Raw genomic sequence first — 27469 nt, forward strand, 5'->3', positions numbered from 1 at the left:
AGTATTCACTAATATGCAGATGCAAAGTCAGACTATTGAAAATGTTCTCTCAGTTTCACATCAAACCATTGACAATTACTTTGTGAACTGCTGCAGTTTTTCAAAAACCTGTTTGCTCTAGGTGATATTTTTCTTGTTCACCTAAGAAAACACGATGAAGAACTTCAAAAGCATTGGTGAGTAAAAAGTAATTCCAACTCTTACTTCCCCTTTTATCCACCATTAGGACTGTTATCCTATCCTACAGAAGTAAGAAATATTTTGAAATAAACTAAAAATTGTTCTCCATAACTTTTAACTGCTTATAAATCCACATAATTTGTATCTTTCTAAGTAGGAAAGTAGGACAATACTTGCCCTCTCTCTGCCCATCTCTCGACTACTACCTTTCCACCTAAAATCCAGCCACCATTACTTCTCTCACCATGTCCTTGCAGTGGCGTCATCTTTAGCAAGACTGGTGGACAATTCTCCAAATCCCTCTTTTTAAATGAATACACTACTTTAGCACTTCTCCAGTTCTTTAGAAAGCCCCAAAATCCTTCATGAGCTCATGATGAAAATTGGTAATGTTTTTCCTATAGTTCCCATTTGACTTATTGACACAAACTGCTAATGTTCTTCCTGTAGTTCTCCATCTGCTTGAGCATAAGCATCAAGCTTCTACAGCCCTAAAGAATAGTTAGATAAGGAAGATATTATCAACTTCTTTTTATCAGGGACTAGGAGTATGAAAAAATGACCTACCATCATCTCAAAACAACTCTCTTTGTGAAGAGTGAAGCAAAGAAATCAATCAAAACAACTCCAATCCTTCATCAGCTTTGCATCATCTATTAGCAACTCTGTTTTCCCATTAAAATGACAAGCACAGATTTTCCTTTATCGTCCTTGTATTTTCCATGTATTTAGATAAGCTTTTTCTTTTGTTTTATGCTATAAGAATATATATATATATAAAAGAATATATATGTGAGAATTCCTGTCCTCATAGAGCCAAGTATGGAGGAGTGAAGGACGCAATAATTGAACATAGATGAGGAAGATGTGTGAGCTCCCCTAACACATCGTCTTAGGCTAAAACAAATCCGTTACCTGGGGCTGTTGCCAGGGAAGTTGAACAGAGCATACAGTCAGATCTCCCTAGGGTTCGGAAAGTGAAGCCCTTCACAGCCAGGAATGGCTCCAGACAGCTTAGGCAACAGCAAAAACCTGCTAAAATGCAGATTAATGGGGTAGATGGGAAAAGTACTAGAAATACTTAGGCTCATTGTATAAAGAGGAGCAATCAAAGACTGGACATGGAAACTATTCACATTACCCCAGACCTCTTTGTACACCGAGACATTAGCCCAGGACGCTGAGACTTCCCTGGTTTGCTGGCAGTGCTTGCTTGCTGGCAGCACTGACTTGTTGCAGTGAAGACACCAAAACAGTCAAACAAAAAAACGAGCTGAGCTTGGAGGAACTGTGAAAACAACCAACAGAGGCAGCAAAGCAGCAGTTTGACCAGAGGACTGTCTTCTAAGATATGTGATATCGCTGGGAATAATTTTAAAATTTTAAAGATAATTAAATTTAAATAAATAAATAAAAATATTCCTTATTCTGTCCCCTCTCTCCATGTAGTATTTGCAGAAGATAGAACAGGGCGACTGCAGTCACTGCAGTCTTAGATTTTTAACACTATAGAAACAATCAAAGAGAAAGGGATCTTGAATAACCTTACAGTTAAAGTACAGCTGCTGAGATCTTACATTTTCCTCCCTGACCAGCAGAGATTTGATAGCAGTTTCTGTGCACTGGCAATAAAAGAAAGCTGAATCACTAGGCATATAAAAATAAATTTACAGCTCCCTCCTCTCATCAAATACCAGTTTCCCAAAAAGTTTTAAAAAACCTTATTTATCAATTTCATGTTATTCCAAAAGAATATTTTTAAACTTTCATTAGCTTTACTAAAGATTTACTCTTTTTCTACCTTATAAGAGAAGTTTTAGAGGAAATAACTCTTTCAAGGAAGAACTGATAAAATAGGTAAGTCATAACTGAATGATGTTATACAAAAATGTAAACAAGCTAACCAAAAGGTGTTAAGGAGAATGTGGGCAGTAAATGCTTCCTCCATTTCCATTTCACTTCTACATTTGTGTTACAGACCTAACAAGGTGGAGGGGGGAGGAAGAAGTGTTTTCCTTTTACAGATAACGACCTTTACCCACACGATCACACACCAGAACTAAGTCTATTTAATTCCCTTGTGAATATCTTCAAGACAACCTTCTTTGCCAGCCTGCAGGACAGAGCAATTGTCTCATCTCACACCTTCACCTCCAAACTTCACTATTTTTGTTGATAATTGCTGTGTGTTCAACTTGCACTGCATTACTTGCAGCAAGCAGCCGAGTCATTTTCTGTGTTTAACACTACAGAATCCACCCATAGCAGTACACCTCTGAAAAGAAAATCAACAGCTAAATAAAATAGTGTAAAAACTAGCCTGTCACTAGCCGTTAGACATAAAGTAAGAGAGCCAGAAAATCCTGAGTTGCTGTTCTATGTACTAGCTCTACGTTTAAAAATAAGCATTCCCAAAAGGGTCCACTTGCAGCAAGAACATCAGACAAAGCTACTTTTGATGGGCTACAAATACTAGAAGCAGAAAAGACTGCTCACCAGTAAAAAGTTTTAATAGCAGCATTTTGAAAAGAAAATATTAAATATCTTTTTGGTGAATGTTGATGGTCTGTGTGTATTGCTCCCTCTAGTGTAAAAAATACAAAATCACAATCAACAAACATTCAAAAAAAAATCACTGAGTTTGGTAACAAACTGTTTTTTTAAAAAAAGTAATTCTCTACCCACATTTTTTCCCTAAATGTTTATAACATGATTTCTCACATTTTAATACAAGAAAAGACAAATTTTAACTTAGTTTCAGCTTCTGATCCAGGTCGCTTGCACTTTTATTAATAGGAAATGATCATACCAGAATGGATTAGTGAATATGCAAGTCTACACCCTGTTATTTACTGCTCTAATGCTCCCCCAGAAATCAGTAAGATACAATGTGGTCTTCCTTTTTTTTTTTTTTCCCTCTGCTAGAATACTAACTTCCACTCGTATGATTATGTTACAGTTATTAATGGTGTCAAAGAACTTGGTCTAAAATGTAGTGAAGCACATTCTGATATGCACGTATTCATCTGACTACTGTACATGGTTAGGCCCTAGAATTTGGAAATAAAGCAGTTTAGGAGCTCAGACTTCCTTTCCTAAATAGGTGTGAAATCCCTTAAAAACACACAAGCCACACTGAAGACTTGTCAGTCTGAGAAATTATTTTAGACTTTAACCCAATCTGAAGAGCCACTGGATGACACTCAACTTTGGCAGAAGAGACTACAGCAACAGCCGTAGCCACGGCTGCAACCTCCTCTCAGGCGGTATCTGGGAGGAATTCCTGGGACAGTTTCCGTAACACATACAAAAGAAAAACAACACAGCCTTTCCTGCCAGTTTCATCAAAAAATACGCAATGCGGTTCGTCAGGATGCTTAACAGGCTGCTTCTCTCAGTAGTTTTCCAGCTCAGAATTCTTTAAGTGCCTACAGCCACCTGTAAGAGCAAGGCAGCAGATTTACCTTCTCCCAGAACTGATAGAGCTGTCTCTGAAGATTGAAGTCAGAAAATGAAACTTCGAAGTCTGAGCAAAATTCAACTAAAGCTTTCATTGAAGACATGATTGAACTATTTGTTACAGAGTACTGAAATTAATGCTCTGCTTTTGGTTTCAAAAAAAGGAGCTCTTTTTTCCCCCCACCTATGTTGCCACCATCAGAAGCAGTCGAGAACTTGGGAAGCCGCCTAAAGAATAATTTTGCAACTGTGTGTATACTTTTTTTTTACTGGCACTTCGTACTTCACAGATACCAAAATTCTTATCATACCAATACCAAATTACCATCTTCCAACTCCTACTGTAACTGCAATTTCACCTTTCCAAGGTCTGACAGATCCAAAAAAACATCTTCTGTGCTTGCCAGAATGACGCTGTGAATCACAATTGTTTCACACAGACCAAATTTGAGTATATTTGGCAGAACAAGTCTGGAATACAATGTGATGCAGGCCATTTTTCCGACGACTTTTAAGAGGCAGTCCTAACAGACAACAAGTGGTTCTACTGTCTCAATATTGTACAAATTAAGCTCCATTCCCTTCAAAGATGACCATGGTTTTACAAGGGCATGTAGTGATAGGACAAGGGGTAATAACTTTAAACTGAAAGAGGGTAGATTTAGATGAGATGCAAGGAAGAAATTCTTCCCTGTGAGGGTGGTGAGGCACTGGCACAGGTTGCCCAGAGAGGCTGTGGATGCCCCATCCCTGGCAGTGTCCAAGGCCAGGTTGGATGGGGCTTTGAGCAACCTGGTCTAGTGGAAGGTGTCCCTGCCCATGGCAGGGAGGTTGGAACCAAATGATCTTCAAAGGTCCCTTCCAACCCAAACCATTCTATGACTCCATGGTTATATGGCAGATCCTTGAAGTCATTACACAGAAATTCTATTAAGGCAAACAACCAAATTTTATTTTTCTACCTGATGTGGCTGTTGTTTCTATCACAGCAGCACACCTCAATGATGGTCCTTGCAGGATACCTGCCATCACTACTCCCCCTAAAGCTGTGTTTACTGTACAGACTGAGAAAACTATTTGCTTGATCATTTGTGAAATTTAGTAATTACAAAGATGAGTTGGATAGAGTCCATTACAGGCGACTGGTCTCAGCTAGTTTAGCTAGCTAGAATACCCACCATGCAGAGGGCTCAGTAAGGATGATACTGCATGCCACAGCAAGAAAACAATCAAGATTCTTGAACTAGCACCTCTGTTAACAGCTCAGTCATGGAGTAAGAAAATGGGCACTAGAGCAAAATCTCAGGGGCTAAATTCAGGACAAAATTAACAGTTGAGAAAGAAATTTTATTTCAAGCTTCTAAGGGGGTATTACAAACAATAGAGAATAAAAACATTAAAAACTATTTAAAAAGTAATTGTCCCTTTAAAATAAAGATTCAAGCAGGTTTAACAATGAAGTATGCTATTCAATGAAATTTTAAAAAAAGATTTAAAAAGTATTGGTTTTGCTGTATTTGCTAATCCTTTATAAAAAAGCTGGGCATAAATACTTCGTGCATTCATATGCATTATTTGGTGTTTCATATTATATAACTTGGTACAGTATTTAAGATACCACTGCAAAAGAGTTCAAACACAGTGCATTTATAAATAATGGAGTCATTATAAATCACATTGCAAACATACCTTGCCATTTTCATTGTTACAAATTCGGTATCTCAGTGAAGGTAGGAATAAAGTAGCTACAACAATCAATATCTTGACTTTATTTTTTTTTCTTTTTAATATAAAAATGCAGTTCTGGAAACCCACCCTCCTTCTTCCCCCTGCCCAAACATAATGCTTTACTTCTTAAAAATAAAAATAAAGTACTAATTCTATATACATCACATGTACCATACAAAAATGTATCCAAAGTTTCTATTGCTACCAAAGTGTTCTAAATTAAAAGTTACATAAATCCCCTCATTGGAAACAAAAGATTACAAGTTACAAAAAAATCAAATTACACACAAACCATCAAGTTATTTTATACAATTTCCAATACATTTTTCTCCCAAAGCAAGTTGTCTTCTCATGTGCCTGTATAAAAATGCATATCAATATATTTGTCAATTTTATTTTTCATTATAAAGCAAATTAATACATTTTCTACAATAAATAAAACACAGGGAGGCACACATATCAACAAAATTAAATCAATGGGAGATAAATGGGATATGGTTTTGAAAGAAAGAATGTGCTTGCAGGCTTTAAGCCAGGTTTGTTTAAAACAAAAACCATCTTAAGTTATTTTGGGCAACAATGGAGTGTTTTTGGTGATTTGCAAGTGATGTACATAGTATAATTTTTTTTGTTGATGTCTTTCTCACAAAGTACCCTCCAAAATAATGCAACTTCCTTTCTTAAAATACATATTTGTAATTGTAAATTTACATCAATCTTAAATATGTGGTACTTTGTGCAAAGAGCAATCATTTACACAAACATTCAGAAGTCTTTTTCAGAAGCTACAGACCAAGGAAGAAATGATACAAGCAGCACCATATTGTATATGATTTAGGCAAACATATATTTGATGCCATTTTGATATTAGGCTCTAAAATCCACTAAACACCTTAAGCTGGAAGATGGTGCTTAGGTAACTTAACCTCAGAAAGAAAGAAAAAAAGAAGTAAAAAGCATGGAAACAAAAAACAACTCCCTCCCCAGCAAAATTATAAAAGGAATTAAAGAGCTACTTCTAAAATCAGAATAAGTTAAGTGTTGAATATACATTTATGTACAATTATGAACACTATGAACAAGACATTTTAACAGGTTTAGTGGAAAATCCTCCAAACTACAACACGATAAAATCATTAATCAGTATGGCAATGGTGATTTAGAAGAATTGCTCAACTATTTCAAGTTTGCAGAACTCAGCCACTGAATCAACAATTAAGGGGTTGTATCTTCAATACATTCTTTTAGACAAAGAGGTTCATTAGTAGAGTTCAAGTCTGTGTGGTATTTTTCATGCCTTGATAGAATCTCTGTTAGTCAATATCACTGAAGTCACTGACTGGTTCTCCATGGACTCTACTCAGGTGATTCATAGCACGATCAAAAGCAATTCTTACTGCTTTTCGTATGCTTGAGTTACGTCCTTCCATCATTTTTAACTTGTCTATGGTCTCATCTATCCCAAGGGGAACCATTTTGGATTTGGGAAGCCACTGCCTGTAAGAAAGGGTAAAATAAGTATGTTAAATACAGAATAAAATCAAGAAGTTTGTCCAGAAATACCAGGGCTGCTGTATTGTGTTTCTCATATATCAGATCAGCTTTACTATCTTAAATAAAGTGATAAAATTCCTTTCAAGATAGTACGTACTTTCCTTAAATATTTTAAGAACATAAAATATTAAGAAAGCCTCTTCCACAAAACAAAAAATACATTCCAATTCAATCACACTTATTTAATGATTGATATTAAGTATCAACTAAAAAAAATCAGCATGAAATACTGATGCAGTTTAGTTTAAGAATAGGCAGCAGCAACTAACAATGAATGTGGCTCAAGATTCACTTGACAGTTTTGTTTCTCTTCATTCTTTCATTTCCATTATTAAGAGGAATTTGCTGATGATAAATTTTTGCCTTACATTTAAGACATCTCAATCTGTTTTTATGGGGAAAGCTAAACTGTCAGGGAAGTTCTGCTTAGTATGCTTTTAACCAGTATGAAATCCCACTAACTCAGTATTCAGAGTACTTTTCTGTTTTAAGCTCCATGAATATCATTAATTCCTGGGCATACAGCAGTGATAATGAAAAAAGCTCTTACACCCCATTCTTCTAGTTAAAGGAAAAGCATTCTAAATATTTAAACATTTATGGAAATTAAGTAAATTTAATTATCTTAATCCTGTTTTCTTAAATTACAGGTATTATGGAAAACAAAAATTAGGTAAACTAATGAATTATCTATTAAAGTATATTACTGTAGCCTGCAATCCCAACCCTGCAAATGGCAAAAGCCAAGCTTCTGTTTAAAAACTTCAGTTTGGGAGTCCATTTGGAACCAAACCAACTGCAAATCAGACAGTAAAGTCTGATATAAAACATTTTATTCAAGATTTTTTTAACTGAATAAAATTGTCTCTTTAAATATTTTTTATTAAAGCACTCTAAACTACAATCCTATTGTACTGAGCACACACACTGGAACAACAAAAAAGTAGAGTCAGTACAAGGACACAGACAGAACAGTAAAGAATAGCAACATCAGCACGATAAGCAGCAGTCTAACCATTATCAGTTTTAACACAGATAAGAGGGAAGTTTTAAGAAGGTATTTTTAACAGAAAGCTTGCCAAGTCCTCCAGATGCAAGCAGCAAAGGAGAAGAAACAAGTATGACTATCTGAAAAAGTAATCCATAGGTGATAGAAACTGGCATCATGGACTGAATATGACATATACCCTGCAAGTGAATGAAAATCATAGACACGGGTTCAGGAGTAAAAGAGACAAAAGTGAGTTAGAGTGGTAAGTGCCAAAATGGCCAAAATAATCAGGATAAAAACAATTTTCAAAAAAGCTGAGGGAGTGGCGGTGGAGAGGAGAGGGGCAAGGGGCTAGAAAAGTATTTAGCCTTTCCTGTCCATTTGTGCATAGTATCCATTAAAGACAGCTTTGCATATTATTTACAAGATTTAGGACCACCTGCATATGGTGACAAATCAGAAAGGTTTAAGCTGCAGAGGACTCCCAAGATCAAGAAGCAAATCACAGCAATTATTAAGGAAGTGGCTAGGGGGAGCATGCATTAGACTTGTGATAGCAATAAGAGAAAAATGAGAAACAGAACACTGAATATGTTTAAATTTGCATGTTCTCCACGAACGAAGGCAGAAGAATGCAGGATCTCATGGAATCCTGTGCAACTGAAGAAAGATGATCATGAAGAAGTACCAATTAATTAAGAAAAGAACTGAAGAACAGAGAGAGCAAGCCAAAGAATCACTATTATGCCAAAGGATCTATGAAGACAGAAAAGCAAAGTTCTAAATTTCAGGCAAGAAGTTATTTAGGTGATAGTATACTGGGACAGAGAGAGTTGGGAGAATGGCAGCATTTCTAGACATCACATATAATCAACTAAAGTGGAAAATGGTATCTGAAAATGTAAGCAAACTCAAGAGTAAAATTAAGATGTAAAAAGATTTAAAGCTAGCTTGACCTGTGTGGAAAGCCAGAGAGTAGATGTATTAAGAAGAACACAGGAAAGAAATACAAGATTTGATGAAAGGAAGAAAGAGAGGTAGATGAAAAGCTTCCGTATCTGGCAAAAAAACCCACAAAACCCCAACCAAACAAAAAAACACCAAAAAAAGCGCTAAAAATAAAATAAAATTTAAAAAAAAAAAAAAAAAGCTACTGGAAGGGGAAAAGAATGTTTTATTGTGTGAATTATCCCTTCAGGCTCCACGTGGCATACTGCTGATACTGAAAGTAATGGAAAAAGGGAAGGTTTTGTGAAAAAATTTAGAAAAGGCTAAGAACTTCAGATGAGAGTGTTGTTAAAGCATTTAAACCAGAGAGGTTAAAAAGTTAAAGAAAATACACTTGAGCAGACTTGGGAAAAAAACCCCTAAAGACTGTTACCTTTAAAAAGCCTGTTTAGCCAAAGCAGCAATTTTATCATGTCAATAAATGAAACCAGCTTGTAAATCAAACCAAAAGACTATTTAACGACTTTTATTACGTTCTTTCAAACTGACCATAAAAAGGTATCTTTCAGTAATGACATGCCTTAGTCCAACAATAGACTCATCTATGAAATTTTAAGATTACAGTTGATACTTCATAGGAAAGATATCCATGGAAAGGTAATGTTTCAATTTTCTTCTAGATTAAAGGTACAGGCTTTTAGAATTTTAAGTCTCTGCATCAAACAATACATTTCAATAACATACCAACTTCTTTTATTGTCAAAAAATAGTACTAAGAATAGTTTCTCATCTGATTTGGTCTGCATTTGTTCTCCAATTTTCAGTACATCCAGAGGTGGCACTGGTATAGTAACACCGTTGTGATGGCCAGCAACACGAGGCATCTTAGGGTCAATAATCTACAAAAGAAAAGAAAGGACAGTTCCTAATTTTTAAAACTACATCATTTATTTTAAGGAGATATTAAAAATAAAGTTAATAGGAAAAGAATCATAAACTAAACAGCTACTGCATATAAACTGGCTTTGTGTCACACACACAACTTCTTGAGATAAACTGAATAGGTATATTGGAGGCAACAGCAGTAGATTTAACTGAAAAAACTATCTCTAGAGCATTTTTCAGCTATATCAGTTCTTCTTAAAAGTCACATCTGAATTTCACTTAGTACAACTTTGCAGACTGACAAGCAAGTTTCAGAAAGAGAAAGCTGAACCAGGATTTCTAAAAGCCTAAATGACCTCGAATTTTGTTTTTGAATTTCAGAATACCTTAAAGAAACAACCTATGTTAAGGTATAAATACTTGTTTCTGCAAAATACAAGCCCCACACTCAAAATCTGGAGCAAAAAGCCCTCTAACAAGCAAAAAAACCCAAACCAAAAAAAAGAAATCAGAAGTCACTTTCAAGTATCTTGCATATCCAATTTAATGACATATCCGATTTAATTTCAGCAAAACATGCAGTTACAGTCACAAATTCTTTCTGAATGAAAGTTGGGGGAAGGAGGGAGATGCTGCTAACATTAAACTAATCAGGCTGATGGAGAAAACACTCCTTTGTAGGCAGATCACAGCATTATCAAGTGCTCAGCTTTCACCAAAGAAGGGTTATGTTACTCCATGCCTCTTCCACCCACCTCCTACCCTACAAACTCCTGTTGTTTTTCTAGCATCCACACTGGCACCAACCTTAATCCAGAGTAAACTGATTATAAGAACTAAATCAACAGAAAGCTAACACTGTGGGGAGTTTGTAGAAATCAGAACAACTCTCTTCGCTTGACTGAGGTTTAATTCCTCAGTCAACTCATCACACATTCAGAGAAAAATCACTGCTGACAAAGGAGTGGGCAGAAAAGGAGCCATTTGGTCACAACCAGATTAAATCTAACACTAACGTGCTAATACCATTCAAGACACAATCAAATCATCAAATTTTCAGCATCTGACCTAAGAGTGTTCAAATCACCCACTGAGGGCACTTAAACTCAAGTGCTCTGAATCTCACCTCCACCAGTCTTAACCTGATTCTGTATGATTACGTTTCCTGATGTCCCCAGCACACATATACTAAAAGTCAAGATTGTCCAGTCTATTATATAAATCAACCCATAGTGTATGAACTGTTTAACCCCAAATGCACTTTATCAACAACATTTTCTCTGCAAGCTTTGATGTAAGTAGAACTGTGTGTGCTTCTCCTAAAATAACACAGGCACAACAGCTTTAAGTTTCCAGTACATCATTCACAACTGGATACAATCATTCAATTTATTCCAACTCTACCAAGTTTTTTGTTTCTTTAATGAACTGCAGGATCAGAATATTTTTATGCTAATTTTGCAGCAGAAAATATCTTATAGTTCCAACACTAACAAGATGTCTGTCAAAGGCTAATTCAGTTCATCTTTTAAACAATAAGATATATTGCAGAAACAAAGTACTGAGACAGGTGTGCTGGTTTAGGCTGGGATAGAGTTAATTTTCTTCACAGTAGCTAGTATGGGGCTGTGTTTTGGATTTGTGCTGGAAACAGTGTTGATAACACAGGGATGTTTTGGTTACTGCTGAGCAGTGCTTACCCAGAGCCAAGGGCTTTTCTGCTCCTCACCCCACCCCACCAGCGAGGAGGCTGGGGGGGCACAAGGAGTTGGGGGGGGACACAGCCGGGACAGCTGACCCCAACTGACCAGAGGGGTATTCCAGACCATAGGACATCATGCAACCCATATAAAGCTGGGGGAAGAAGAAGGAAGGGGGGGACGTTCGGAGTGATGGTGTTTGTCTTCCCAAGTCACCGTTAGGTATGATGGAGCCCTGCTGTCCTGGAGATGGCTGAACACCTGCCTGCCCATGGGAAGTGGGGAATGAATTCCTTGGTTTGCTTTGCTTGTGTGCATGGCTTTTTGCTTTACCTATTAAACTGCCTTTATCTCAACCCATGAGTTTTCTCACTTTAAGTCTTCTGATTCTCTTCCCCATCCTGCTGTGGGTGGGAGTGAGCAAGTGGCTGTGTGGTGCTTAGTTGCCAGCTGGGGTTAAACCACGACAACAGGTATTGCACATCTCAAAAGATGGGAAGGTTGGTAGAGATTATTGACACAACATCTGATAATGCAATAATTTTACAAACTGGATGCATGGTATAGAGGGCAGAATAATTCACCTTTATTCAACCTGAATGGGAATTTACCAACGACCTTATGTTCACGCACCAGTATTTTCAGACCAGGAACAGTATCACTAGAGTACTGATGGGAACCTGTGTACTTACCAGAGCTGGGTAAGAGGGATATCCACTGCATTTGGCCCATACTACTTTTAGAGGCTCAAGAACGGATGTTGCAGCGTCAGTTGAAATCCACATACTGCTATGCCCAACTTCTAAGAACAAATAATAATTAAATATAAATTTAAAATGTTAAAGAATGAAATCTTCTGAAGTTCTTTGTTTCCCCATGAATAGCTCCTGATCATTAGACTCCAAATACCAATATTACCTTTCACGCACATACCAATAAAAAGCAGGTAATGTTCATAACAGGTCTTTAAATGATACTAGTACTTTAATCCAAGCCTACAGATAAAGAACAAGTTTTTAGATACTTCTAGAAACAGCGTATCTTAGAACAGCTTAATTATCATAAATCCAAGTGTTTGCCAAATTCTAATAAGCCTTTCCCTTTGAAAAAGCTCAAAAGAAAAACTAAAATTATGGTACTCCAAATAACCAGTTTCTTTTGAAACTAGTGTTGCAACTTGCAGAGTGCTGGATATCCATAGTAGGATTAGCAGCTGAAAACTTACAATGCTTGTCTGGTATACCTTTCTGTTCTTATGCGCAAGTTCTAAATAAATATAAATTAAAATGCAGATTGTTTATTTTTTATCAGCCCTCTTGGTCTCTCTGCCCAGCCCTTTCCTGCAACAAAGTTCAGAAAGACCAACAGGATTCAAGGAAGCAGCTACAATAGTGGTTTTTTTCCTTCTCAAGAGGCAGCATAACAGAAAACCGAGTTTATGTTACTGCTCCCTTCCACCAGAATCCTGTTTTCTTCCATTGCTCACCACTGGATTGAAGGATGAGACAGGTTTAAGTCTTTCAGTCACCCAGAACCACAACTGCCCCCTAGACACATAGGGATATGGTCAAGACACTGGGCAGAAGACTATCGCCTCAAGATGGAACTGGAGGTGGAACAAGTAGAAAGAAGGTAATGGAAGTTCACAAGCTGTAAAGATGAGGCGGCACTTCTTGTATGGGGAAACGTGGTACCAAAATACAGTTCAGAGGTTGCAGTCACACTTTTTTTAGCAGTAAGGCAATACTTGATAGAAGTAGCTCTCTATTTGCCAAAACATGATTTACTCCTCAATTCTTCCCAATCTGCTCCCATTTAAAATGGGCAATGCTTATTTATTATGAAATGTGGCATGCAGATATACCTTCTATCTCAAGATCACAAAACAGTACTTGAAAAGTAGTGGTTTCAGACCTTGTAAGAGTAGAAATAGCAAGGAAAAACTGTTTAAGGTGATCACACACACACACAAAAAAAAAAAAAGTCCATCATTCTCCAGAATACATTCTAGGTCAATTTCCAGCCAAAGGCCAATTCATTCAATTGTAGTTTATTTTTAATTTGTAATGGTATCAACATTTCAAGAAAATACTTTGTTGGGAAGTGTGACCTTAGAGATGCACAACTATGTAACATCAGTTATCAAAACGCAATAGTTCATAATAACTTGCCACCACAGCATAACGAAGATGTTAGATGTTTTTGAAGCTAAAAGTTGTTACAGGTTCTATTATAGGTGTGGGCATCATAGGAGAAAGAGAAACAAATGCAATTTTTCCAGTGTCTTTAAGACCTTGACCAAGTCTCCTAAAGAAAACAGGTATCTTTGTCAGCAATCTCTGCAGGCTTTACAGAGGAGATATTTAATTAGTGGATTCCATTACAGAAACCCATGAAATTGATTTGTCTTATTTACACTATTTCTTACTGAACTACATGACCTTGGAAAAACAGTTACTAAATCTATTTACTACTTTGTTTATTTGTTCCTTTCTGTATATTTTGAGAGGGCATTCTTGGACATTAACTTTCTCATTAAAAGCCATAGTAATATTCTTCAGATTTATAAACATATAATACACACAAATATAATACATACTGCATTCTTGTACTTCTAAGAGTATAGCTGAATACATGAAACACTGGATATTATGGAAAGACATGTTAAATCCAGATGAACCATCCTGGTAATATCTCAGAATAAAACAACCAGAGCAATAGCTAACACAACAGAAAAAGCAACTTCAACAATTTCTTTTAGTTCTCTGCTCTATTAATAACAGTATGTTAAGTATTCAGGTGCCAGTTAGAAAGTGTCATGAAGGTTTAGATTAATGTATCCTTCATACACAGACTATTTTGAAAAACATATATATAGAACTGTATCTGGTACATAAAAACAGTACAAGTCCTCTTCTTCAGGGCAGCTGACAAGAAAGAAAAGAAACCTACATTATTCTCAGCTGCTGAGTTGATATGACACAAAGAAAATGGTATTTTAATGCTGAGTGGAAGGTCATACACAGTCTGACAGGATGCATGCAGCCAGATCCCCTCAGAGACTTCTCAGGTGTATACACAGTAGAAAAGAGTCCCAGAATTTTTCCCACATGGTGATAGGGGGTTACTATACTAGCACATATAGGTTACTAGTTTTTCTTTCCAACATAAACACCACTGTATTTCCTCAAGCTACGAGAGACAATGAATTTAAGTTAGCAGTCAGGACAACATACTGCTAAAGATTTTAAACAACAGTATTCCCACTAGCTGAAAACCAACAGTACTGAAACACCACAAACCAGACTTAAGATCCTACACAGTTTAGGGTAAAGATAAGGATGTCTCATTACACTTTTCCTCCCCTTACAGACTTCTTACAATATTTTTAAATCAACCACTGTTTTTTTCAATATCAGTCTCATAATAGAGTCAATATGTTTAATTTTTTATGGGAAGTTGAGCAAAACACCCCTTACATGCCGTCGTCACAAGTCTCAAAACTTTAAGGCACTTCTGTCTTCAAAAACAGAGCTAAGAACTTCAAACGCAATATCTGCGTAGCTTTCAGCGAGGAATGCAAGCTCTTCAAAGGACAATTTTATTTTAAACCAGAAACTTCAGCCACAAACAGGAAAGTCTCCTGAAAGATGATCAGATTAATAGTGCACAGATTAATAGTGCACAGTGTTACCTTTTTTTTTTCTGTTGTTGTTGTTGTTGTTTACATAGAGGAAACTTTGATTTTAACACCTAAATCTGCAGACAAATCCACTGACATTAAGCACATTTAAGCTCTGAAACTACTGCCACCCAAGAGGTGGCTGTGGTATCTGCTCATTCGTTAGCACAGATGATAAATCAATACTTTCCTTTTACTGTGTAACTCTTGGCTGGACAAAGTGTTCTCTCTGCTGTCAATGTTACCTGTTGAAATTTAGACCACGCAGAGGGAAAAGCTATTTGAGTCAAATGCAGCAAAATGTTCCCCTACAACCTGTGCCCTGCCCACTCTTGCTTACCAGTCTGATGGGACTGAAGGGAAAGACAGCATCTAGACACTGCTGGAAAAAATACCATCACTAAGACTTACTGGGGGGGGGGGGAGGGGGGGGGGGGAATCTGACAAGAGGGTGGATCAACTGGCTGGACAAAGATGGGGACAAAGAATTTAAAACTGGGACAAAAAGCACGAGAGAACCTGGGAGCAGGAGAGCTAGAGAAGATTCTTGGATCAAGGAACAAGGAATAGCCAGGCAAAAAGACTGGGGCAAGGTTCAGGAGGGACAGGCAAAGAAAATGTTGCCACTTTGGCACAGCAACTTCCTGACCCTATAAAGGAATCCAAGACCTACAAATGTCAGCACATCCCTGTATACAGCAGCTATTAATGAAAACCACTCATAGCGCATGCCTATTCATCTTCCAGTGCTCTTGCACACCAAGGACAACAAGGTACTACATACAAATAATTCTATTTGAAAACCGAGAAAACCCTATTAAGCCTACAAGTTCAAGCCTCAAAAGTTAGACAGAATTCTGTCTTTGAAACTTTAATCCATCTTCTGTATTAATATCTCAATATAACCTTCATATTTCAATATAGAACATATTTTTCCATAATAGTCTTAACTTGTCCAGTACGCTGAGTGGACCTGGTTCTAAAGCATACCTCACTCAGTCTCACAAGTCAAAAATGCTGAATGTGGCAGCAGTATTACAGAAAACAGCATGCCCCAACTTGCACACTTGGTTTTGTGATTTCAACAGCACTCTTTTAACATTGTTTGTGTGTGGACTAACGTATTTCAGTGTGCATGCATTACAATGATTACATCCATTAAATCAATGCAAAACTGCATCCCATCCTAATTGCAGTGTTACAACATACCATACCACAGGTTCTGAGACAGCATCTTGTAAATAGAAACAAGATATTCCTTTGACCTAAAGGCAGCATAACTGTAAGCACTGTATTTGTTTCTAAAGCATATAGACTCTGTCAAACAACTGTTTGAGACATTTTGCCAACAATGAACGACCCTTTAAGTTACTTCGTAAAATCTGGGGTTTAACTAATAAAAGTTAATCATGGTAAAATTCCAGTTATGCACAGAACATAAGCAGGAGTCTTCACTTCCCTCCTACTTATTTCCTCCTCTTGATCTGCTGAGGTAACAGGGTGCAGAAGGCAGCCAAAAGAGCTCAAACTAGACAGAACATATAGTAATACAAAAAATAATGCTGTTAAATGTAATTTGCTTCTTCTTTTAGGTAGCTGTATAATCTATCTGAGAACAGAGACAGAACTGAAAGAGAACAAGGAAAGTTCTGAAAAAACAGGTATAGGAATTCTAAGTGGAAAGTGTTAAATAGAAGACTACCCATGGCAGAGTAAGAAAAGCAAATGGGAAAGGTTAAGTCCTGTATGAGAGGTTACCATACGATAATAAAGATACTAAACCTTAGAGTAATGAAGCAGTAGCTGAAAACAGATTAGCTGCAAGGAAGAAACAAAACTGATCATATGGGGAGGAAAGAACAGACCAAGGCAAACAGAGTCAGATAAAAGCACTAGAAAGACATGAAAGTGTCCTGGACAAGGAACACCCAGGATGAGGGGGAGAGGAGTTCTAAGGTCAGAAACTAAAGACAGGCCTGCTAGACACTGCAAGGCTGATGCCTAACTTCCAGCATGGAGCACTGCATTACACAAACACAGTTCTACTTAGGGAAGAGATGACCTACTTAAACCTTGTAATGCAATTAAAACATAGAAACAGGTGGAAAACATATCAACAGAACATCGTTATTTCCCTAAAATTTGGTAACATACTATCCTCTACATTCCTAGAAATATCTACTTTCCAATTTCAAATTTTTCCTGCATCAAAGCAGACCATGTCTTATCCATCTGTCAACATGTTTATGCAGACCAGTATATGAGAAATAAACCCTAAACGAAAAAGCCCAACAAAGAAAAATATCGACAGAACCACAAATACTACTTCAGGTGAAGTTTTGCTTGTATTACTAGAGTAGCTTGATCACTTTAAATACTACTTATTAATCAAAAAACCAAAATCAGCTACTATTCTTTTCTCTTCAAAGTCTTTAGAGTCAAAAGCAGAAACAAGTCGTTTCTGCAATGTTATCAACACCATTTTCAGAATGCTTAATCTATTTCAGCAGCAAAAATAAGAATGCTAGAATCTGTCAAATAAATGGAAAAAATTATAGTTATACAATATTATTAAGAATACAATTATTTATAGTTACCAGCTGCAATTCTTGCTGCTTTGGCATAGTTTCCATTTTCAATGCATGATATCAATTCACTTCGGTCTTCAAGTGTGTGTCTTCGTATAAGTGCAGGTTTACCTTTACCACACTTTGGTAGGCTGAAACTAAAAAAGTATTAATATTAAAACTGTTACTTGATAATGAACATTGTTCAGTATAAATCAAGACTTTGAAAAAGAATTTAAAATTCATCAGTACACAGTAAAATCAGAGCAGCAATCTCTAACAAATTTTATGTAACAAACACAAACAACAATATAAAAACCAAAACCCCAGATTATTTTCATGCACAGAATTGCCTGGTTATCAGCAAAAGACAAACAGTATGCAACTGCACCTCAACTGCTGTACAGGTTAGACATGCACAAATGAGAGAAGCTGCTTTGTCTCCAGTGTTACAGTGGATACTGGCCAAATGAAAACATATTCCATCTGCTCCAACAGTTCCACTACACAGGAAAGACAATTATTTTATCTTTCATTTTTTGCTACAAATTCAAGTCTTTCAATTGCAGAATGTCTATACCCAAAAATCAGAAGTTTGTTCTCTGCACACTTTAGTTTTCTTTAAAGAGATCATAGAACCCGAACGGTAATTATTCTAGATCAAATCCTCAATACATCATATTCACAAGAGATGCAATATTAACCTCTCTTTGTTTCTGAAAGCTTGTTTGACATGAGTGCATTAACACCATTCCCTTAAACAGTGTAATACCAATCTTGAACACATGAATAAAGCCTTTTTTTCTCTAACAGATTTAACCCATACTCCTGTATTCCCCATCCTCAGAGCCCAGGACTGGAGACAGCTACCTTTTATTCTGAGATTAGTGTGCTTTTGGAAGATGTGCACCACTGGTGATGGAGAAATATTTACCAATGGTGGCAGAGGTGACCATTCCGACAGTCCTGTCTTTAACAACAGACTTCACAAAGAGAAGGTCAATAGTTGGTATACGGGTACTATCATCACTGCAGTAACTAGCCAGTAATCCAGATCACAGACTGATAATCTACAGTTCCACAGCTACTGAATTTACCTTCCCTGTGTACAAGACTCTGCTTTGGAAATTGCTTTTCTCCTTCCCTCACCAAAGCAAACACACACATTTTAGTGTTCAGGATTAGGAAGATAATTAAAAAAAGTTACTATATGCACAAACACATGTATCTATACAGAGCAAGAGAAGCATAGTAAAGTATAAAGTGCAACTGCCCAGATCTGCAACAACCTGAATTCAACAAAAGAATACTAGCAATCCTGAAAGATGTCTCAGATTTGACACACAACTGAGAAAATTGAAATGTACTCTTTTCTTCTAAAATTTACGCAATCCACTGCTGTGGGTCACAAGCAGTATAGAAAAACTGCTATATTCAGTCTCAAATTTGTATTTCAAATTTACAGGTTTACCTTGAGCTACACAAAAGACTGTTACTCGATGAAATACTAGATTCTGATGCACAGCGGCGACGGGGTTCAACTTTTCTTCCCGGAGTATCATCTAATGCTCTCTCTTTACTTCCATCTCCAAAACCATTTGACAGACCTACAGCATAACACAAAACCAAACTGCATCAAACTGGAAACGACACCATTTTCATTAACAACTTTTTGTATTCACACACTGTATCATTATTGTTCTGTAATTCAAGTATTTTGAAGTGACGAAAAAGAACACGAACATTAACAAAATTTCATTTCAAAACACAGTATTATAAATAGGAGGTTCCTGTAACCCAGATTTTAAAGACAGGATGGAAATTTAGGTAACATAAAAAAAGGTGAAGATTATAATATGGGAAATGCCAAATGGAGTATCAAATCAGTCTTTGTATGCAATGTTTCCAACTATTAAGACAGTCAGGCTGCAGAAGCTGGGTAGAAAAAAAAAACAAGAAAAAACCAAATAGCGTTACAAACCCGGCAGATTCACCAAGTCAACACAAGACTCATTTGAATACAACGTTACAACCATAAGTCAAGAAATACTGAAAAACTTTTCAAACACTGGAAGTAGAGTGTGATAAGGATTCCCTCCTGATGCTATCTAGTTCTTCCTGAAAGTCTTTCCATTTTACTAAATCCAGACTGAAATTATCGTGTCTGTTTTCTGTGATGAACAATCAATAATATGCACATTACTATTTTTGACTATCCTTCCCCTGGCACAAGTTTATATATGTCCAAGGATATTATATTTTAATTTCGTAATTGTAACGAAAAACGTAAAAAAGGCTTTTATATTACAAGCTACTGACTTGATGGGCTGCCACTAATCCTGCTCTGGGTTTGCTAATTCACAAACAGTGTAGTTCTTATTAAGCCACTTCTATATTTGATTAATAGACAAATGAAGAGGTTTAAGATAGCGTTCTGAAGATTTTCCCAAGGGTGGGGTAGGGGTGGAAGTCAGGACTAAAAAAAGGAAGAATCCAACACAGACTCGAGAGTATCAACACAAATGAACTGACTAAAGACAATAGTACTAGCCTGCGAACAGCTACTGCAAGCTGTAGCCTGCAAAGAGAACAAAATTTTAACACTAATTCAATTCTGAGCACATTTATTTCCTTACAATAAATTACAGCTTTTACTTAAGTCGTATGACCAGCATGCTTCCCATAGTGCAAGAAAGAACTACCCATCCCAGCCATCCTATTATGAGAGTCTTAAAGGTCATCATGATCTTTGTTCATTCAGACATAGTCAAATAAGCTTATGTAACTTCACGTGTCTCTCCATAGAGCATTATAGTATAAGACAATTATGGCAGAACTCCCTTTATTAAGTTCTAATTCTTTCAGTCTGTTTGCTATGAAGACCTCTGCAAAGAAGGCTGACAACTAAGGAACTTGAGCTTAGAAGTTGCTTTGTACGATCCAATCATGTTTCAAGGCATTTCCATACAGTGATTTAAGGGATTTCTCCCTCCACGCCCAGGAGACCTTCCCTTTGGTTTATCAACACAATTTTAGATTTTTAAGAGAAAAAGGAGAATTTTTTCAATGGTCTGAAAGATTTATAGATAAGCATTCTCTTTCATGGTCATTTAGTTGACACTGTAGAACATTCATTTAATAGGGTCTGTTTTGTAACTCCTGTATTTGCCTTTGGTTTCCTATACAAGAAAAAAAATTATGAAGGTAGCATTGTCTTCAGTGTTCAAGCACCAAACTACATGCTATTGATTAATCTTGCTCTCATTCTCAGCAAGTCAGTACAAATAGCTGGAGATTAAGAAGAAGGTCAGCTATAGACTATGCTGAAAGACCTGTCAAATCAGAGTATGCTTTATGAGAACGCTTAAATTCCCCTACAAACTACCACAGTACACTTCACATAGCATCTGAAATGAAAAGCTGAAAAAACATTCTGCAAAGATAAAAAGCATATCTCTTACATCTCTGCAAATAACTATTTTTTATTCTTAGATATCCCATCAGACCTATTTTTCAAGTGAGGTGTAGAAACTGTTTAGTTTTCATCCTGCCACAAGCCAGAGAGACATTAGTCAAGTTATCATTCAGGCATCTAGCTAATATAAATCAGCTATCAGCACAAACAAGTTAGATCACAGATTAAATTTTAAATTTAAAGACAGATCAAGTAATTATGGCTACCAGAACCAGCACACAGTTCAGGTTCCCAATGGACTGAGAAAGTGGAAGGAAATATCTGTTTATTCTTGTAAGAGTATGTATAAAACGTTTAACCATATGTATGCCAAATATGTCGTGGCTACATATCTCTATGTACACTGGTTCTGTATGTATGTGTATATCCAGGACAAAAAAAATTAGGGAGTAGCTTCACAATTTGATTGCTTCAATCAGTTTATGATTGTGCTGCCACTGAAACAGACACTTAAGTGCTCTCAAGTCCCTTATAATGGTTTCTTCCCATCATCACCATGTCAGTACCAAGAAATATGTGGTCATAGTAATGAACTAGTTTTCATTGATGCACTGCGCAAAGCAACCACATGATTGCCTGATTGCGGAACAAGCGATGCAACAGAAACATGCAACTATAGCAATGGAGACAGCTCTCTGCAGTGGTAGTCCAGCCTTACATTAGTTCAAACATAACCTATGTTAAGAGTTTGACGACTCATTTAATTCACTAACAGAGAGGTTTAAGATTACAGTAAGCAAAGTTTTTTCTATCTGTAGAATGGTTACCAACACTGGAAAAACTCCCAACTTTTCTGATAAATAAGCAATATTAAAGTGCAAAAGAATTTAGAGCTTCTCAGACACATTGCCCTTTTGCTTGTGGAAGTATGAAGAACAAAGAATATGCAGACTATTAGCAGGAGTAATTTCCTTGAATATCAATCCCTGAATGACATCAGCTTACACAATCCATGAGACTCAAGTTTATACAGTCCACTTCTCAGAAATTATAAGGAATAGGCATTATTTTAAGAAAGGAAGACCTCAATGCTTATTTTAAACAAAACACACTCCTATGTAGTCACAGATGCAGCAGTTCCCAAGTGACCTTGTAACTTGCCAGAAAAATCCAGGCAATAGAAGTGCTTTATGGTTATCACTGATGTGCAAAAACTAAACAGATATACTACATTTATATGCTATAACTGGGAATTTTGTTTTTAGATCATTACAAAACTCTTTCTCCCATGAATCAAGAAACACCCCATCTTCTGTAGCTACTAGAGTAAGTGAGATTAAAGAAGATCTCATTCGCTTTAAGGAATTTGCATTTTATTGGCTTAAAAGATACTACTAAGAAGGTCAAATAAAGAAAATCCATGGGAGATGTAACTCATCCTGCATTTGCAGATTAGTAGCCTGGGTAAACCTGCAACAAACCTCTATATGAGCCATGTATATTTTCCAAAAGCTCATAGTTTTGTTAGGTCAAATGAGCTTTTTCTGCATTCATGGAGAGAAACTTTATTGTCAAGTACTGAACTTCATACACATAGCCCCTCACCAACAGCCTTGATTGAGAACAACCTCTCTCTCTCAAAAAAACAAAACAAAACAAAACCTGCAAACATCAAACTAAAACCACTAAAATTTGTGGATTTTCCCCTCTTTTCTTACATTTCTTCAAAAAACAGTCTGCTCTCAGAGGCAGAACTCAACTTCTTTCATCTCAAAAAAAGAAAAAAAAAAAGGAATTCATGGCATATAACACACATAACCATTTTAAAAATAAAGAAACACTAACAAACAACTGTAAACCAAGAAGAAAAAAAAAGCAAGCCAAAGATGATCAGCTTGATACTTTTTCACAGGCTTCTCACTGCCCTGAAAATTGTATTCATCAGGGGAAGTTTCAACTTTTTCTCAACAGTAGCAGCTTGTTCATAAACTGTAATTAAAACTTTCACTGACTGCCTACATCAAGCAAGTTAGAATCTTGTTACCCATACAAAGTGGAAGCAGGAAAAGGTAACTCCCAAAAGACAGCAGAAGTTCAGAAAAAAAGACACAGGAACAACACTCAGGATAGTCCAAGGAGCTGCATGCTCCATGAATGTACAAAAATGCTGCCACAGAAAACAGAATTTTGCATTTCAGACTGCAATCGCATCTTGCAGTTCTGCTGAAACAAAAATAGAGAAGCAGAACTTGTACAGCATATCCAAATGTACGATGAAGTGCTGTATTAAAACCACATCAGAAGAGCTGAGAAATAATGAAAACCATTAAATAATTTCAACCACTAAAAAAGTGAGAGCATTCAAAAAACAATGCACACAGCGCACCAGCACTTATGTAACACTATTTAGGTTCATTTTACCAAGCAAGGACTAATCAAGTCCTGACTTGTGCACTTACCCAGCACCAGTGACATTAATATATATATTTTAGTGAAGACTAAAGAAAAATGTGTATTTTATCAAAACTACATAAATGCACAAAAATAGGCAAAACATTTTTTTGTAAGCTTTACTTCTCCACGGAGGATGAGACTGGTTTTTGGGGAAGGGAAGAGAATGGAGATGGAACATTTTTAATTAATCTGCTCTCACAGAGCATGTTCTGGGAATAAGAACGTTGGGACTGCTAAAAATCTGCGACCAGTTTGTGTCACATATACTACAACATGTACAACTTATAACTTACGGAAATGGGGCAATATATTGAATGAAGAGCATAGTTTCATATATGTCAAAGACTTCCTCCAACAGTGTTCATTTTTTTGTTTTGTTTTAAGGATGGCTGGTGTCTCCAACATGATCCAAAATAATTACTTCAAATGTAATTGTCTTTCTGCGTTCCAAAATGATCATTTAATTGAGTTCCATTCCATGTTGAGGATAACAGAAAATAATTAGGATCCAAAGAGATAAATACCCAGCATGATATTAGTTAATATGAGAACCTGGAAGACAGTGAAAAAGCCATTAAGTCTCTCTGAAAGGAAACAGAGCTTTCAAATAAATAAGCCATCCTTACAGCAGCGTCCAGAGACAGAATGATACAAGTGTTCCACGTATTCTAACACTAATACTCAGCTAAGTTTCGAAAGAGGTCAAACTAGATTAAAAGTTTCACTTTGATTCAGTCCTCTTTCTTGAAAAAGAAAATATATGCAAATCATTGAAAGCATAGAATACAACCTCCACGTGCATGATATGCATCAAGAACATGGTTTTGAAATGTATCTAAAAATCCCTCCGTTAAGAGTAAGAAGGGGGATGACCCTAATTTAAGAGAATTTATATATACAGGTATGCACAGACAGGATAAAGGAATACTTTAAGGTAATAAATAATCAGAAGTTATTGTATTCTTAAATATGCAAACCTTGAAAATGGGTGTATTGCAGCAACAGGAAGGCATCCACCAAGTTTTTAAAAAGTGAACCTTAGAGTAACCCTATAATTGTCTACTTCCAACAGTAAATTCTGGAGTGCAGTAAGACTATTAGACACAATTCTTCTTTGCAGAATACACAGATGAATATCTGAGCACATCAAAGTTTACAGTTCTTAAAACAGTCTTCAGTATGCAGACAAAATGGGACCCAGTTACTCACAAGGATGATAAAGTTTGGTGTGAAGAATCCCCATGGAAATAAAGCTTTTAAAACTTGCTTAAAATTTGGTCAAGGCCAAAGACAGCAAAGAAAGCTCAGTGTGAGCCCATGATGTGGCACCTACACACTAAAGAGCAGCAGCTTTCAAGATCCTAAACAGAAAAATTTCATCTTTGTCAGTTTAAGTAACATGTAATGAATAGTTTGATGGCTCACCGAATAGTCAAAGTCTGATATGTTTCAAAAGAATGCTTAAGAATTCACCCTGTTAACTACTGATTTTCTTTGAAATCCGCGAATAAGAAGTGTCTCTGGCTAATCAGATGAGAGTCTGCTAAAACAGCTGAATCTGAATTGCACAACAGAAAGGAAAACTAATCAACATTGAGTAACTACAGCTTCCACAAGATAACGGTTGTCTGTTGCTCTGTGCACTACAACAATAGGATCACTGTACTGTAGGATGATTGTTCCAAGACATTTTAAAATATACAAGTGGGAAGCAACACTAGTGGAAGTTTGAAAACGTTCCTGAAAAATCTGAAAGGAAAAAAAGAACATACAAGCAGAAACATTTCTCAAAAAGACATTTTACAACTTCTTCTAGAGAGTATCAGCCGTTCCAGTGGTATAGAAAAGACTGATGACAGTAGTAGTATAGTACAAAATGCCATTAAAAAGTGCAAGCACAAAACTTGAAGAATTTAAAACTAACTTTACAAATTGAATTCTTTAGTCAGCTCTAGTTTATATGATTTATGACATGTAAAACACACACAGATGATTGTAAAGTACAAGATTTAAGTGCCTGAATCACACACAGATCAATGGTATGCCATTCAGGATACAAGAAACATAATGACTATGAAAAGTCAGTGATATTTAGGACTGTTTACTTCTGATTATCTTGGCAAAGACTACTTATGAGGATTTAAGATCAGATTCTTTTTTACAAACATTTTTTTCTGAATTATGCAGCATGCAAAAGGTAAAGATCCTTTAGAAAAAATACTTTCTTACACATCTTCCATTTGAAGACCTCTATTTTTCTCACCTGATATAAATTAGAAGAAAACTTAAGATTTATTAAAAACTTAAAATCAGTAAAGATTCTTTTCATTCTCAACTTTTATCATGAAAAAGCATGATAATTATCTATCAATACATGACATCAAAAACCTAGTGCCTAGCAGTCTTTCAGACCAGCCTAGCAGGACCTACAAAGGCAGGCTATTTAATTTCCTAAATGGAACTAACTACTTTTTTCTTAAATTATTATCTAAATCATTTTACACATTTTTTCTTCTTCTTTGAAAGTAAATGTCTCCCTGTAATTGTGAGAACACAATTGCTGTGCATGGTATCCAAAGAAAAGGAAACAGACGGACAGGTGAACTTTAGAGCTCTCTTATGTAAGCATGTCCAGCAATCCTACTGTATTAAAAAGGAAACAAATCAGTTGCTATTTATTTGCCTTTTACAGCTATTTAGAAACATCAGTTCTTAATCTGTGCCTCACTCTAGGACAGGGAACAGAAACTGAAACTGAAGTTGCCATCTGAAAGAAAGATGAAGGCAGAAATGTTTACCAGAGATCTGCCACTCCTGAGATGACATACAGGACAACACAGTAAACCACATGTCCTCGAATTAGCCAGTTACTTAATGAAGTTACACAGCTGTATTTTTGGACCTAATTTTCCAGGCTTTTTGTACCTTGAGAGGTATTTCACACAGGGAGATGAAAACTTCAAGTGATTCAGTATAAAAGATCCAGTGCTTACTATAGGCATGGAACAGCCTCCTTCTAAAATAGCTTACACAGTACTTGAGGAAGTGCGTGATCTGAATCCTTTTAGAGACCGTAACATCACACAAAAAATTTTGTTCTAGCCAAGCAAAAATTAACAGTGCTGCAATCCTAAGATTGTCTTCCTGGCTTCAATGAAAGGAGTAGCAAAGACAAAACAAGATGTTTCACTGCTCATACAGTCAACCTGACAGTGCTTGAAGCGTCGTCAAGTGAAGATAATCAAGGGCTATTAAACACCAACCCAGCTTTGCTATGTTTAGGCAGCACTGAACACAAAGAGTTAAAATAAGGCTGACTTGCATATACACACCTTTGTATCTAATCAGATGAATCTATAGTATGTTTCCTGCCCTGCCCCCCTGACTGAAAATACTTTATCCTCAACAAAAAAATATTTTTATACAACTCAGGAATACTTAGCCATTCCTATCAGCCAAAGGTTAGTCCTCAACATCTGCTTTCATCTCCATTTACTTTCTAATAACGTCACTGGAAAAAAAGTTCTGAGTGACAGCTGTATTATTACAGTTTTGGAGGAAAGGGAAAAGTAAAGGAAGAGAAAAAAAGGAAGGAGGAGAGAAAGGAAAATGGGGGGAAGCATTACCATGTTAGGATAGCATGGCCTGACAAAGTCCAAGTGACAGCAGGACCAATGAACCCTGTTTTGGTACCAATAAAATAAAAGCAACTTTGTTTCAACTATTTTACCTATTCTTGAGTAATACATGTTTCTTTGTATAGGATACTTTCTTAATGTGTACACTCCTCTGCACACCGAAGAAACTATGTCTGGGTACTACAATGGGAAACACAGAAGAGAGCTATCAACTAAAAATGCCCCAAAATATTGGACTGCATGTATGATACAGTAAAAGAGTACATAC

At 36.4% G+C, this 27469-nt stretch overlaps 1 protein-coding gene across 16 annotated transcripts in view; it reads right to left on the minus strand.

Moving 5' to 3' along the window:
• Nucleotides 1–4965: 4965 nt before the first annotated feature.
• The window catches only part of BRD1 (bromodomain containing 1), a 78439-nt gene continuing 55935 nt past the window's right edge, over nt 4966–27469 (minus strand). For 15 of the 16 annotated variants that reach the window (XM_069801915.1, XM_069801912.1, XM_069801920.1 and 12 more), the window contains 5 exons: nt 19166–19301; nt 17725–17852; nt 12138–12247; nt 9605–9759; nt 4966–6864 (listed from right to left, as the gene is read on the minus strand). In XM_069801915.1, the coding sequence (XP_069658016.1) occupies nt 6681–6864; nt 9605–9759; nt 12138–12247; nt 17725–17852; nt 19166–19301 (713 nt within the window). In that variant the 3' untranslated portion in view covers nt 4966–6680. Of the gene's footprint in view, nt 6865–9604; nt 9760–12137; nt 12248–17724; nt 17853–19165; nt 19302–23872; nt 24116–27469 lie in introns of those variants that run through there. The other variant, XM_069801926.1, reaches the window with a different exon arrangement.

The sequence above is a fragment of the Haliaeetus albicilla genome, chromosome 14 (genome assembly GCF_947461875.1).
Source record: "Haliaeetus albicilla chromosome 14, bHalAlb1.1, whole genome shotgun sequence".
NCBI classification, from domain to species: Eukaryota; Metazoa; Chordata; class Aves; order Accipitriformes; family Accipitridae; genus Haliaeetus; species Haliaeetus albicilla.